Source organism: Acomys minous (genome assembly GCF_964271855.1).
Source record: "Acomys minous genome assembly, chromosome: 8".
NCBI lineage: Eukaryota > Metazoa > Chordata > Mammalia > Rodentia > Muridae > Acomys > Acomys minous.
The window spans coordinates 97,030,801-97,044,870 of NC_140489.1; the positions used below are offsets into that span (position 1 = coordinate 97,030,801).

Sequence of the window (14,070 nt, forward strand, 5' to 3'; positions counted from 1 at the left end):
TGGTGGGGCCCGTCCTGACATGTGGCAAAGGCGAGCCATGTCGGCAGGCGTCATAGAAGTCCCCAGCTGGACCCTGTGCAGTGAGCAGCCTTAGGCCTGTGGGTCTGGGGACACTGCTGGGATCTGTACAATGCCTATGGGCTGAGACAGGAGTCAGTTGCCTTAGGCCCCAGCATTCACCAACACCCTGGGTTTATCTCAGTCCTGGACTCCTCGGTGCTTCTCTGGAGCCGAGGCCCATCTCCTCAGAGGATGAGGGCTCCCCCAGGCCTGGCTGCACCATTATGTGTATGTGGACTGGCATGAGGATGGACTGTGGGTGCCCCCATCATTGGGGCTCAGGAAGGCCTGGTGGTTGCTTGTTAGGGTGTAGGTTACATCTCGCTGATCAGCACACCGCTGTTTTAAGGTCCTAGACACCAGCAGGAGGCTGTACAGTCGGGAAAGGAAGCTGCTGCCCATTGTTTAGTTGAGCACAAGCGCCTGGTTCTGGAACATTCCTGGAATGAACTCTAAAGGAAAAGGTGAGGAAGACCCCTCCCCCCCCCCCCCCCCCCAAACTCCCGGAGAGCACCAGTTACTCAGCTTCCATAAAGTAAGGCAGCTGCAGCCAGGCCACAGTAAGGCACGAGCGCCCCCTGCTGGCCTACCTGCTCCATGCAGGCTCAGGCCACAGACCCACAAAGCAGGCAAGGGAGGGAGATTTAAGGCCAGGCTCCTGCACCATCCAGGCCTCTCATCCATTTGTGTTCTAGCCAGAACAGCAGGCAGCTGCCAGAAAACATGATAAGAGCAACAGGGAGCTGAAGTGGGAACGCAAAAAAAAAAAAAAGCAAACAACAACAACAACAACAAAAAAAACCAGGTACCTCTGTGTGGCAGGCACTGTGGAGCACTGGGCCGACAGTCGACAGTAATGCTGTCTGCCCTCTGATATATGTCTGTGCAGTGAGGAGACATGGGGTGTCTGCCAGATCTCAGATATAGTGCTCCTCCCTGGGAGCTGGCTTTACCTCATGGCTAGCAGCTAAATACTTGCTTTTATTGAGAAGTATATATCTTTTTTTTTTTTAAGTATATATCCCTTTAAGGAATAGACACAAAATGCTCACTAATTCTTTTAGCTAACTCATAAAATTCCAGGGGGGATTTCAGACTTGGGAGCATTAACTCTGGACTGCACCCTGGATACCACACAGTGTGTTGGGGAGCAAATAAGTTTTCCTTTGCCCTTTCGGGTACTTCAAGGTCTGCAAGGCACCATGTATGTGCATGCCTATGCTCTGAACACATCTCAGCATGCTCTCCAAAAGGCATGGGCATCCACAGAATAGCACTGGTGTGGCATGTGGAAGTGTCACAGGTGACCTATCCTTCACCCTGCTCTGACATCAGCCCTTTGTGCGGGACGGAGCAAGCTGCCCTGGACCCCAAGGGCTCCCTCAGACCCTAGCATCACTCCGTTTTTGTTTGTCTGGGTTTTTTTTCCCCCTCCTCCTGTCTCTGAAGATGCATTGAGCTCAGGTCATCTGAGGGAGGTCACACTACCAGGAGCTGCACATGGCCCCTCAGAGCAGATCCACTCTCAGAACACAGCGGACCCAGAGCCATCAGCTGATGTGCCTCCTGCATTCAGCCAAGAGCTGGTCCAAAGGGGGCAGTCGGATGAAAAATAGCATTGTTCTGGAATGTCCCGTAGAGAAAGATTTGTCATATATATTCTCCTTAGAGTTTGGTCCCTCACTGTCACGGAGCTGTGTATTCATCATTTTCCCTTTGCTTTGGCTGCTCACAGTCATGGAACCAAGAAGACTCTGGGTCATTTTCTGATCCTAAGATTCCCAGGTGTGTCTTTCCTGCTCATCAGGCCTGGACCCCTTCCATAAGGGACCAAAGGATAAATTAATGTGTGAACACATCACGCCTCTTTTGAAATTCCTCGTTCCTTTAGCTTCTATACCTTCAACCACCCAGGCTCGCCCTTCTGCCTTGATGATAGACTCAGCTGTTGCTGGCCGGCTGGTGCCTTAGGATCCCCTCCTGAGCTCGGCTCCCTGCTTTCTACCTCTGCTCTCTGTCTGGGTACCTTCATTAACTCCCAGCTCTTTTTTGTTTTGTTTTGTTTTTCGAGACAGGGTTTCCCTGTGTAGCCTTGGCTGACCTAGACTTACTTTGTAGACCAGGCTGGTCTCAAACTCACCTGGATCCACCTGCCTCTGCCTCCCGAGTGCTGGGATCAAAGGTGTGCGCCACCACACCTGGCTGCACTTCCAGGTCTTAACATGGCCTCTAAGCTGATGTCTGAACACCTGAGGCTCAGGCCTGGCCCACTCATATGCTAGGCTTCCTGTGTCCATGCAGTGGGTGAATTCTGCATGCCCACCAGCAGCCTCTAACCTGCCCCTCCTCAGTGCTGCCGACCTTGGCCAATGGAAGCTGCACACTGTAAGCATCTCCCTCTCTCCTTGCCCCGCCCACTGTTCCTGCTGGCTCCTAGCCTGGTGGCCCACTGTATTGTCCTCAGAACCGGGCTCCCTCTCTCCTGATCCCAATGCTTTGCTGCCACTAAGACTCTTTGGTTAAAGGCAGATGGGACTGTCACTTCCCTGCTTAAAACTACTTGGCTGCAAGATAAGTCCAGGTACGACCTTGTCCTGTTTGTCATCTGCCTTTGTCATCTCCCATGCTATCCCAAGACCATATTGAACTGCTCAGAGGCTCCTAATTCCCAGCCCCATGTCCCAGTCCCTCTTTCTGGGGCCCTCCTTCCTCCTCCCTGCTGCTTAACACTATCTATTCTTTTCTTTGAGGCAGGGTCTCTCTGTGTAGCCCTGGCTGTTCTGGAACTCACTGTGTAGACCATGTTGGCCTTGAACTCAGAGATCCACCTGCCTCTGCCTCCTGGTGCTGGGATTAAAGGCGTGCGCTACCACCATCCAGCAATACCATCTACTCTTGAAACTGCTGTCACCTCTTCCAAGAAGTTTCCAGAATCTTTGTTTTGTTTTTCGAGACAGAGTTTCTCTGTGTAGCCCTAGCTGACCTGGACTTGCTTTATGGACCAGGCTGGCCTTGAACTCACAAAGGTTTGCCTGCCTCTGCCTCCCCCAAGTGCTGGGATTACAGGTGTGTGCCACCACAGCACTCTAGTTTCCAGAATCTTATCTCTAAGGTGTATTAGGCTGTTCCTTCTACACAGTCTCAGTCTACCATGTGCTCCTGTAACTACCTGTGCCTCTTTACAAATCTGCCTCCCTGTGGACTCTAAGCACACGTCTGTTCTGGTGTTCCAGTCGTCCCACACAGTCTAACACTCCACACCCTGGGTGCATGTCATACAGAGAAGGGTCAGTACGCTGAGAGGCAGACATCTCTGCCTGGACACCCTCAGAGTATCTCGGCTGGGGTCCCCTGCTCACCAAGAACTGGACAACATCTTCAGGCCGGTGCTTGGCTGACTTGAACACAGGCAACCGGGTCACTACCAGGATCTGGTATTCCACATGGCCGGACATCATCTTACCCCGCACCTCCTGGTGCTGCGGCACAGTCAGGTCGAGGCCTGTGTGGACATTCTGAACTTGCCTGGAAGGGGTGAAGGGAGGCAGGTAGAGATCAGGCTCAAGTCAGCAGGCTTCCCCCCCAACGAGAAGATGCAGGCGAGAGGTCAGTGGGGCTCAGTCACTGGGTGCTGGGTCATTCAGCTATGTGTCCTTGTCAGTCTGTCCCTACATTTTGGGGGATGTGGGGGGTGTGTGGACTAAGAAAGGAGCCTGAGTCGGTGAGGACAGAGCAGGAAAGAAGCCGCGCAGGGAATGTGGACAGACGTATTTCCTCAGTTCCAAAGAGGGAAAGGGAGTAGCCAAGAGAGCTGGCCCAGCTAGGGAACTGGACTGACACCCAAGGCTGCAGGGAAACAGTATCTTCCTTTTCTGGATACCCTTAGGGGACAGATACCCCTGCCTGGCTACAGTCTGAACATCCTCTCTGGGCTGAAAATACAAGGACGTGCTGGCTAACCAACCTATTGCTCTCAGAGAGCTATGAATGCCCACCAGAGCCCATGGGGTGTTTTTAATGCAGCGTGCACGCATGCACACACACACACATGCATGCCTGGGAACAAAGTCTGGGGCAGCCTACTAAAAGCATGACATATGCTTTTCTGTGTGGGCCCAGTGCCTGTACAGACCCGTACACATGGGGAACACTCTCATCCCATACGAGGCGCATCAGCGAGCATGGATCCCTTTGCAGGCTCCAGCTGACTGTCTCTGGAGAAGCATCACAAGGCACCACAGGGCAGAGACATGCTGCAGGATGAGATACACTAAGCCAGGCCACTTCTTTACCAGTGGCCAAATGACCATTTGTGTTCTCTGACACTGAATGAAGACCATGTGCCGCTGTCATAAGGACAGGAGGGAGGAGGGAAACTAGACCCTAAGGTATTGGGGGAAGCATCTGGTTCTCCTAGCAGGTGGAATCCATGAAGTTACCACAACTGCTCAGCCCCACCTAAAAGACAGGAAAAAAGGCCCCAACAGGAAATAGCTTATCTTCACTGTCAGAGCTCCGGGGAGCAATCCCAGGCAGCCTCTGGCATCTGTGATAGAGAAGCCAGGCATCTTTTCCTTAGGATTGTTAAGGCAATGAAGCCGAGGTTAGTGGGAAGGGACAACATGGAGGCAGCTGTTCACCCTGAATGGCAGGAGACGGGAGAGCATCATCAAGCTTCAATTGGAACCCCCCATGGACTCTTCTCCCTGGAGGTGTCACACAGCCAACCGCACCAGGAACTGACCTCACATATCCTATCCCTGTCCCCTGTGGTATTAACACTAGCAGTCGAGTGTATGCATTGGTCACGAATCTCTACATCTGAGGTTTGGCTCCCTTGTCTTCACGTCTAGGGCTGAGCTGCCTTAGAAAAGCCCTGTTTGGTGCTTCCTTTGCCTCTGAGCCCAGGCAAATTATACTTCCTCGTTCCTCCTGGATTTTCACAGTTATGCCTTCCCGTCCCTCTCCGAAACTCCTGATCACTGACTTTAGGCAAGAGCAGTAAGCACGGGAACACTACCTCATCCGGCTATGGAGTTCGCAAGATGTGGTCCCTAGATGGCGGAAGCATCACTCGGGAACTTAACGATATGCCTGGCTCACTGAATCTGAAGCCCGAGACCTTAAATACCGCAAGCTTTGCATGCTATCTTATTTCACCTACAGCTGTTCAACTCTGCCTTCAGACACAAAAGGAAAGCAGCTACGGATAACTCCTGCAAGGCCGGGGTGCGTTCCTATACAACTGGAACCTCAAAAGCTCGTAGTTGGCAGGCTATGGCTCACGGGCAGCATACACTCACCTATGTCCTAAGCCAAGCCGCTCAATTGTGATGTGGCCACAGGTCCCTTAAGGATTCTATTAGCTCTATTCTCACAGCTCACCCTCATGTGGCTCCCGCTGCCCTGCAGAGGCCTCATCCAGACTCAAGGCCATAGTACCCCGGGCCAAGGCCGGCCCCGTTCCTACCTACAGTCCAGACTCTTCCTTCCAAAACCATCCCACCTCTTAGTAACCTAGCATCTCCATGTGACTGTCAATCATGTGTTTTTTAAAATTGAAGTGCAACTTCTTTTTAAAAAAATATTTATTTATCTATTTATTACATATACGGTGCACATTAGATCACATTATAGATGGTTGTGAGCCACCATGTGGTTGCTAGGAATTGAACTCAGGACCTCTGGAAGAGCAGTCAGTGCTCTTAACCGCTGAGTCAGCTCTCCTGCCCCTCAATCGTGTTTTACAATGAACAGGTCTGACTCCCCTGTTCCACCTGCTCCCTGTCCCAGGAAGCAGTAAGCTCAGGCAGAATAGCCCTATAGCTGATCTCCACACCTTCCCCTCCCCCACAACCTCGCCACTTGCAGACCTCAAAGCTCAGCATTCAGAACACACAGAGAGCCTACATCAGCCTCAGCCCCTCCTCCCCTCAGCGGGGCCACTCCGCTCCTGCCTCACAGTGCCTGCGGAACACGGGCACATCAGCCATAGGGTCTCTGTATGCCTACACACACACACACACACACACACACACACACACACACACACACGGCCACGCAGCCTATGCTTTCTTCCCGTCACACTCAGAATGAAGCCTCATGACCTTTCTCCACTGCGGGCCTCTCCAGGCCGCCTCACACTCTCCATGCCCTCTGCGTCGGCACACTGGCCTTTGGACTGTGGCTCTTTCTGTCTTCTCTGCTGAGCACACATTTCAATATTTCCTTTCTGTAGTTCTTTCCCTTGGGGAAAGAGCCTGTTCACTCACCTGACCTCCGCATCACTTCACCTCCCTTCTCAGCATTTACTGTCCTTAACATAGCTTGCATTTTCCTACTACGCAACCTATTTCCACCAAAGCCTCATTATTGCATCCTGAGGGTGCACCTGAACCAGAGTCGGGGCAAGGTAGTGCCCACCTGCAATCCCAGCAGGCAATCCCTAGGAGGCAGAGGCAGGTGGATCTCTGTTAGTTTGAAGGCAGCCTGGTCTACAAACAGAGTCCAGGACAGCTATGGCTACACAGAGAAACCCTGTCTCAAAAAAAAAAAAAAAGTATCTGGCACAGAAGAGATCCCCAACCCGCGGCACCCCTCCCAAGACACCAGCTGGCTGGATATATGAGTAAAGCTTGGGAAATGCCTAGCAGGAAGAGGCTGGAAACAACAGTTGATCCTGGGTGCAGGGCCACCTCAGGGATTGCTAAGGTGGCAGCACTCCTTGAAGGCAAGCTCCCTGAGTTTGCTGTGACTATCAGAATGATGGACATGGCATGGCTCCTCTGCCCTCACCATCAGCAGCACGCTGTTACCACCCGTGGGCATGCTAGCACTGAAGGAAGCCACTGCTCCATTTCCTAGGTACCAGCACTAAATTCACAAGCAGGGGTCTGCTTGGTGTGGCCTACAGGGACACTTACTGCTAGTGTTGCTCATACCTGCCTGTATGGGCCCTCCATCTACAGAAAGGGAAACTGAGGCTCAGTGGAAGAAGACAACTCGCGGGGTGGTAGGGACATCTCTTCTATTGCAGATGTGACCTGCAACCACACCAAGGAGGAGAGCAAGTAGCTCCCAACACCAGACAGGAAACTGGGAATACAACTGAACTTATGGGTAATGCATCCATTTACACAATAAACTGGCATCTGAGCTAGAGTTCCTGTTGCGGGGACAAAGTGGTGTTTGCGAATATCCTTGAAGCTCATCACTTTAGAGTTACTTAAACAGCAGGGTGGGGGGTGGGATGGTGGGGGGGGGGGGAAGAGTAGGGCCACACCCCTACCAGATTTTCCAGTCTCTTTTCCAGGCTCCACCCCAGCTGTGTTCCTCTGGTGTGGCCTTGGGGGGACGCTGACTGCCGCTGACCCCTTTGCTGAAGCTCCTGAGTGGCCTTCAGCGACAACTGCCAGGGTCTCCACTCTACCTGGTTTGCGGTCAACAGCAGCAGTGTGTTCCCGTGGCAACTGGAACTTGCTGCCCCCTCCCTCCCGTAGTACAAGTCACTCTGGTGTGGGTATCCCCTACAGGGCCAGCTTGTTTGATTCACCTCGTCTTTAGTGCTTAGCAGCTTAGCATCTGGTACACACAGAGCTAGTGGTTTCGGGGACCGAAAGAAGTGATCCCCATGTACAGACCCTGTCCCAGCCAGCGCTAGCTATCTCGCCAGTCCCAGGCCTTCCTGGAGTCCTGGTAGAGTGCTCGGTCCTCTAGGGGGCCTCAGTTTCCTCGTCTGTAAAACAGGGACTCTTGATGGCGCGCCACCACGTCCGCAGGGTAGTGGGGTTGCAGCGGATAAACCGCCAGGCAGCTGAGATATCTGGGACACACAGGTCGGGGATCTGGCTCACCTGGAGGTGACGAGCACCGCCGGGGACTGCATGTCGGCTGCGGGAGGGAGGGTGGTCACGCGATCGGCGTCTTGGGCGTCGCTGAGTGCCCGCCCCGCCCAAATCGGCCGCTGCAGCACCTCCCCGGCCCTGGCCCGCCCCCTGGTGGCAACGGCCGTGCACATCGCAGCCTCCGTAGCTTCAGAATAGTGAGGGGCTTGTGTTGCTGTCTCTTTAGGTCCCCCATAGCTATAAATCTGACACCGATGCCTTTTAATCCCAGTACCTGCTTAGCCACGGAACAATTCCAGGCAGTTGCTAGTCCTCAAACCTCTCTCTTACGGCTAGCTGCAAAGGCATCCTCTCCTCTCCCTTGAACCCGTTTTCACTTAATGCTAATCACACCGTCGAGAGTCTTTCTCTCTGTCCCTTCATGCTTTGGGGCTGTGCAGTGAAACAGCAGCCCCCAGTATCAGATGTTCAGACCTACCGACTCTCTTTCTGGCTCTCTCCCTAAGGTTTCCTGTCCCTTTCACCATCGGCTCTCTCTTCTCACGGCATGTACTCTGGTGGAAGGTAGAACCTTGGTGAAGGCTGTGGTCTGGCTTGCTTGTGATGGCACTGAGGAGGAGGTCCTGGGCGTTTCCCTCTGTATGCTGCTGCCTGAGTGGACCCACTGGGAATAGACTCACCTCTCTACCCCGTTGTCTGTCTCCTGCCAGTGGCCCAGGAGATTGGAACCAGGGCCAGGTGACAGGTACAAACTGCTGTCCTGAGTCCCTTGCTTTCCCCAGTGACAAATAGCTACAGATGCTGGGCCACACCAGAAGTACTAAAGTATCAAAGGTACATATTATGCCCTCTCCTTTGTGTGTGTATGTGTGTGTGCGCACGCGCATATATGGCAGTCAGAGAACAACTTTGTGGAGTCCGTTCTCTCCTTCCACCTTTACAGGGTTGTGAGGATTGAAATCGGGTCTTTGGGTTTGCATGAGGCTGGTTTGACTGTTGAGTCACCTTGCGGGCTCTCTGGCCATGCCATCTAGGTACCATCTCAGGCCACTCAAGTCATTGTCCTCTGTGCTTCAGTGAAGTAATCCCACAGCTAATCTTAGAAGTTTGACAAACGACTTTGCAAGCCTTGCCTTGTGAAATGTACTTTTATGCACTTTGTTGGCAGTGTTTTGGATTTGTCTAGAGACAAGGTAACAATAATAGAGATTTCAAAATGTTAAACTTTATTGTTGCTGCTGTTGGTGTGTGTGTATGTGTGTGTGTGTGTGTGTGTGTGTGTGTGTGTGTGTGTGTGTGTGTGTGTGTGCACGCGCAAAAGCATGGGCAGTTAACATTGCACTTGTGAGTCAAGGACAACTCTCAGGAATTGGTTTTTCTCCTCTACCCTGGATTCTGGGCTGGGGACAGACATAGGTGTTCAGGCTTTCATGGAACATGCTTTAATGAGCCCGATCACAGGCTTTAACCCAGAGAGATGACCTCCCCTCCTGCCCCATCCTAAGCCACCCTCGTCTTTCCCCGCCCTTCCCTCCCATCTCCTTTCTTCTTTTTCCTGCCCATTGCAGAAAGAAATGGAGTCCGAGAGGGCTTTATAAAGGAGCAGGGTGCTGGAGAAACGAGAAGAGGTGAACTGGGACAGGAGGAATGTCAGGTAGAAGCCTGGGGGACCAGGAAGGACTGAGGAGCGCCTGAGCAGAGGAAGCCTGACCTGGACACCGATGCTGACCACCAGAGGACATCCTGGACAGCTAAGCTGTGGGCAGTGTGTGACGATGCTCAGAACTGCAGAGGACTCCAGAATGGGGGAAAGGGTGAAGGCTGCTGAGGGCAGGTGTGAGAACCCCGGAGCAGAGGAGTCAAGATGCTGTGTATGGCTGAGCTCTGCTCTCAGGCTGCTTGCTTGACATACACAAGGGCCTGAGGCTCATGCTCAGCCCTGTGTAAACCATCCGTGGTTGGAAGCCCAGCGCTCAGGAGGTCTGAAGGAAGGAGAATGAGAAGTTCAAGGTCATTCGTTCCACAGCGAATTTGAGGCCAAGTTAGCTTGGGGTACACGAGATCTTACCCCTCAAATAAATAAATAAATAAATAAATAAACAAGCAATACAAATTTGAAAAGCCAGGTGCAGTGGCACATGCCTGCAATCCCAGCACTTGGGAGGCAGAGGCAGGTGGGTCTCTGTGAGTTCAAGACCAACCTTGTCTACAAAGCAAGTCGAAGACAGCCAAGGCTACACAGAGAAACTCTGTCCAGAAAAACCAAAAATGAAAGAAAGAAAGAAAGAAAGAAAGAAAGAAAGAAAATGAGAAGATGAAGCTAGAGTTTGGCTCCTGTGAGTGTTTGGATAGTGGTCTTTATTATGGCCGGACATTTGGAAGAGCCCTGAAGTGGTAAAATGATGAGTCCGTTTTGGACAAGAGAGGTTTCAGGACCTGGAGACCTAAGATTTGGATGCGGGGTTCTGAGTGGGAAGGAGACATTTTTTCCAGGCCACACCCTTCCCCATGAGAGGGGGAAATAAAGACTCTAAAGGGGACAAAAAGTGAAAATTATTTACATTTATATAAATATATACATATACACAAACATATATGTATATATGTGTGTGTGTGTGTTTATGTAACACATAGACATACAAATGCATAGGGGAAAAACAGGCCAGCAAGATGGCTCAGCAGGTAAAGGTGCCTGGTGCCAAATATGACAGAACCCATGTGGTGCAAGGAAAGAAGTGACTTCTGCAAGTTATCCTTTGTCCTTCACCCCTGCGTGCACACATGCACACATGCAAATGCGCGCACGCACACACACACACACACACACACACACACACACAGACATGCACATGCACACATCAAACACATACAAATAAATAAAATGTTGAGAAGTCAACTATTTCCTTGGAAAAAGAAAAGACAGACATAAAGCAAAACTTTCATGTTTTACTCTGTATAACTAGGTACTGTATAAATCATTTACATTGTGAGTTACCTGTGTAAAACGTAGTCTCCTTGAAAAAGAATCCATATGCGCTCTTGGGCCTAGACAGAGTTGGTTACTGTGTGCTGTCTCCCTTTGTGCGGCTTTACTAGTTAGTACATAGCAGAGACCTCCAGCACACCACTGCCGCAATTTCCTTACAGTACAAAGTCAGCACATGTGTGTATATGGTATGTGTGTGTTCATGATATGGAGGATGATTTGTGAAGTCTTCAGGATTAGGGTGTGCTGGTGTGGGAAAATGTTGACAGGAAGTTTTTTTCCCCCTTCCGAGTGGGATGGTCAAGAATGTGTGGATCAGCTGCTAAGAATGAGGAGTTTCTGGGGTGGAAACCGCAAAGTAAGACCAAACTGTTCTGTCGCAGGGGGAGTTGGCTAACCATCCATGCCTGACCTATGCCTTGGCCTGGGCAACCAACAGCATCGTGGCTGCTGGCTGTGACTGGAGGATTGTGGCCTACGGGAAGAAAGGCCATGTGCTACAGACATTTGACTATAGCCCTCAGGAGCGGGAATTCACCACAGCTGCAGCGAGTCCTGGAGGCCAATCTGTGGTGCTGGGAAGTCATGACAGGTAGGTCCCCCGCCTGCTGCAGCTTCTGTCTTCTCTTTCTGGGAACTCTCTGTGCCGGGCATGTTGTTCTGAACCACAGCGGGAGCCTGTTGAAAGGGATTCTCAGATTGTTACCTGTTGGTACGCTGGCAGCTTCAAAATGCAGTGTGGTGCTCAGCCTGGAAGCCCACAGCAGAATTCACCCCCTTCTCCATGTTCCTGCTGCCTCTTTGAGACTTTGAGATCATCCTTCTGTACCCTAGTTGTTGCTTCTATTTTGAGGGGTCCTTGAGAGGAAGGCTTTTCCTCTCCAATGCCTACGCTGTCATCTGGTGTGTGATGTATAGCCACTGTTTGGTGAGCCAATACAGAACGAAATGGCAGATAAGCAGCCAGGTGCAGGTCCCCTCTCTGTCAGTCCTCCGTGTCTCTCAGTCCTGTGTGCCTCCTGATGCTCCTTTCTTCTCTGACTCCTGTATTTTCTTCTTTCCTCCTCCTGTATTCCTGGCAGTTCATTTCTCTCGTTTGTCCTGCTTTCTCTACTTCCATCCTTTTGTGTTGCTTTGATTTTTGAGATAGGGTCTCACTCTGTAGCCCTGACAAGCCTGGAACTCACTAGATAGACCAGGCTGGCCTTAAACTTGCAGTGATCCTCCTGCCTCTGCTCCTGAGTGTGTGATTACAGGTGTGCAGCATCACACTGGCATCCTTCATCTTCCTGTTTCCTTTTGCACCTTCTTATCCTCTCCAGCTGGTCTGTCTCGCTGCTCTGTTGTTTTGCTTCTGCTTCCCTTTCGGACAGAATGAGCCTGGCTTCTTTTAGCTGCCAGCTTATTTTCACTCTTTTGCTCAGCCTCCATTTCTTCTAAAAGCCACATACCTTTCTAGGCTGCGGGTGTTCAACTGGAGTCCTCGAAGAAGCATCTGGGAAGAGGCCAAGCCCAAAGAGATTGCCAACTTATACACCATCACTGCCTTGGCCTGGAAGCGGGATGGCTCACGACTCTGTGCGGTGTGTTATCAGGGTCCCCTGTCTGTACTGGTGGTTGCCTCCAAACTAGACGAAAATACTCACTGTGCCACGGCACTCTGCTGTGGCACCAGAGAGGCCCAAATTGCCTTGTGACTGCAAATAGAAGTCTGCTGCTAGAGGCAAGAAGGGGAAACATACACTTGTTGGAGGCCCCAAGGGACAGAGCTGTCCAGGCCAGCCTGACTTCTCCTTCCTTGTCCACATGTGGTGCCTGTGAGTCCTAGGGTCTCCACCTGTTTTGTTCTGATGGGTCCAAATCCCTCCCACCCATTTGCTGGCCACTGGTCTCTAGACTGGGACACCAGGGATTGAGGTCTTGAGGGTATCTGATACCTGCGCCCCAACCCCCCAGTGACCTGTGGGTTGCCTCTCATGCTGCCCCTTCCCCTAGGGCACACTCTGTAGTGGAGTGGAACAGTTTGATTGATGCCTCTGAAGGAGTATTTGCAAGAACAAGTTTGATGTATGCTCAGCCAGATGAGCAGCTGATGGCCCTTCATGCTGGGACCAATCACTAATGGCTCATTCATCTTTGTAACATTTCCCCACCCGCTGGCCGCAACCATACTCTCAAATGTGATGTCATTGCCTACCTGCCATGAGGGTGTGGCCCTGCCCAGTATATAAAAGGACAAACCTACCTTGCCCCTCCCTTGTTTACTCTTTTACCCGGCTACTCTCTTCCCCTCTCTCTCTTTCCTCTCTTACCCCCTTATTCCCTTTCCCTCTCTTCCTCTCTTTTGCCACCCTGTCTCTCTCTCTTTCTGGGCTCACCTCTCCCCCTTTCCTTCTCTCCATCCTATGCTCATTTAATAAACCTCATATAATCTAACATCTGGCACTGTCTTATTCTCATACATAAAATTGGTGCACATGGCTCAGATACGAAACCTAGAGGACCCTTCCGTTGACTTCATAGTAGAATCCCATCTTCCTTTACTGTCCATAACTGGCTGGAACTCAGACTAACCTAGCCACACTTGGCCCAGGCCACCTGTGAGGAAGCCTTCCCACCCAGCTTTTCAAGACTGCCACTGAGGTAAACGGATGCTCTCTTTGTCTCGGTTCCCCAGCCCTCGGGAGCCTAACCTTGTCCCCCAGAGCACTCAGGGACTGGGCTTCCTGTCCCTGCTGCCTGTGCACTGGGATGGTCTGGGAGCTGAGCCTAGCTGCTGCACTGCTACATGACATGGTTCATTAGAGGCGGGTGGGAACAGATTGCACTCCACGGTGCTGCTCAGGGTGGGCAGCCAGGTTGCCTTCTGCATGCTGTGCCTGCTACATGGCCAGCTTGTGCATCTGCGCTGTTCCAAAGAGGCCTGAACCATTTCTGGGGTGTTTCAAGACTCTGTTGGTTCTCTGTTGCCAGTTTAAATTTAACACTAAATTCCTTCTAAAATGTTCTTACACGTGGCCTGGCCACATGACTGATAGCTTCCTGATGCTGCCCTGGCCCTTTCCCCTTTCCCACCCCTTTCCCACCAAAGGTCTATCAGAGATTCACTTTGCCTGTGCAGTCTCTACTCCTTAGGTCATGTCTGCCCACAGACTGGCCAGGGGAAGGCCAGGAGTGGAG

The 14,070-nt window shown here is 51.7% G+C and overlaps 1 protein-coding gene across 2 annotated transcripts in view; it reads right to left on the reverse strand.

Annotated features, from left to right (window-relative positions):
- Positions 1 to 8,011, reverse strand: part of HS1BP3 (HCLS1 binding protein 3) — a 31,702-nt gene extending 23,691 nt beyond the window's left edge. Inside the window, exons 1-2 of one of the 2 annotated variants that reach the window (XM_084793033.1) lie at positions 7,914 to 8,011; positions 3,420 to 3,585 (exon numbers count right to left, since the gene is read on the reverse strand). In XM_084793033.1, coding sequence (XP_084649159.1) covers positions 3,420 to 3,585; positions 7,914 to 7,945 — 198 coding nt within the window. In that variant the 5' untranslated portion in view covers positions 7,946 to 8,011. Of the gene's footprint in view, positions 1 to 3,419; positions 3,586 to 7,348; positions 7,481 to 7,913 lie in introns of those variants that run through there. The other variant, XM_084793034.1, reaches the window with a different exon arrangement.
- Positions 8,012 to 14,070: the final 6,059 nt, after the last annotated feature.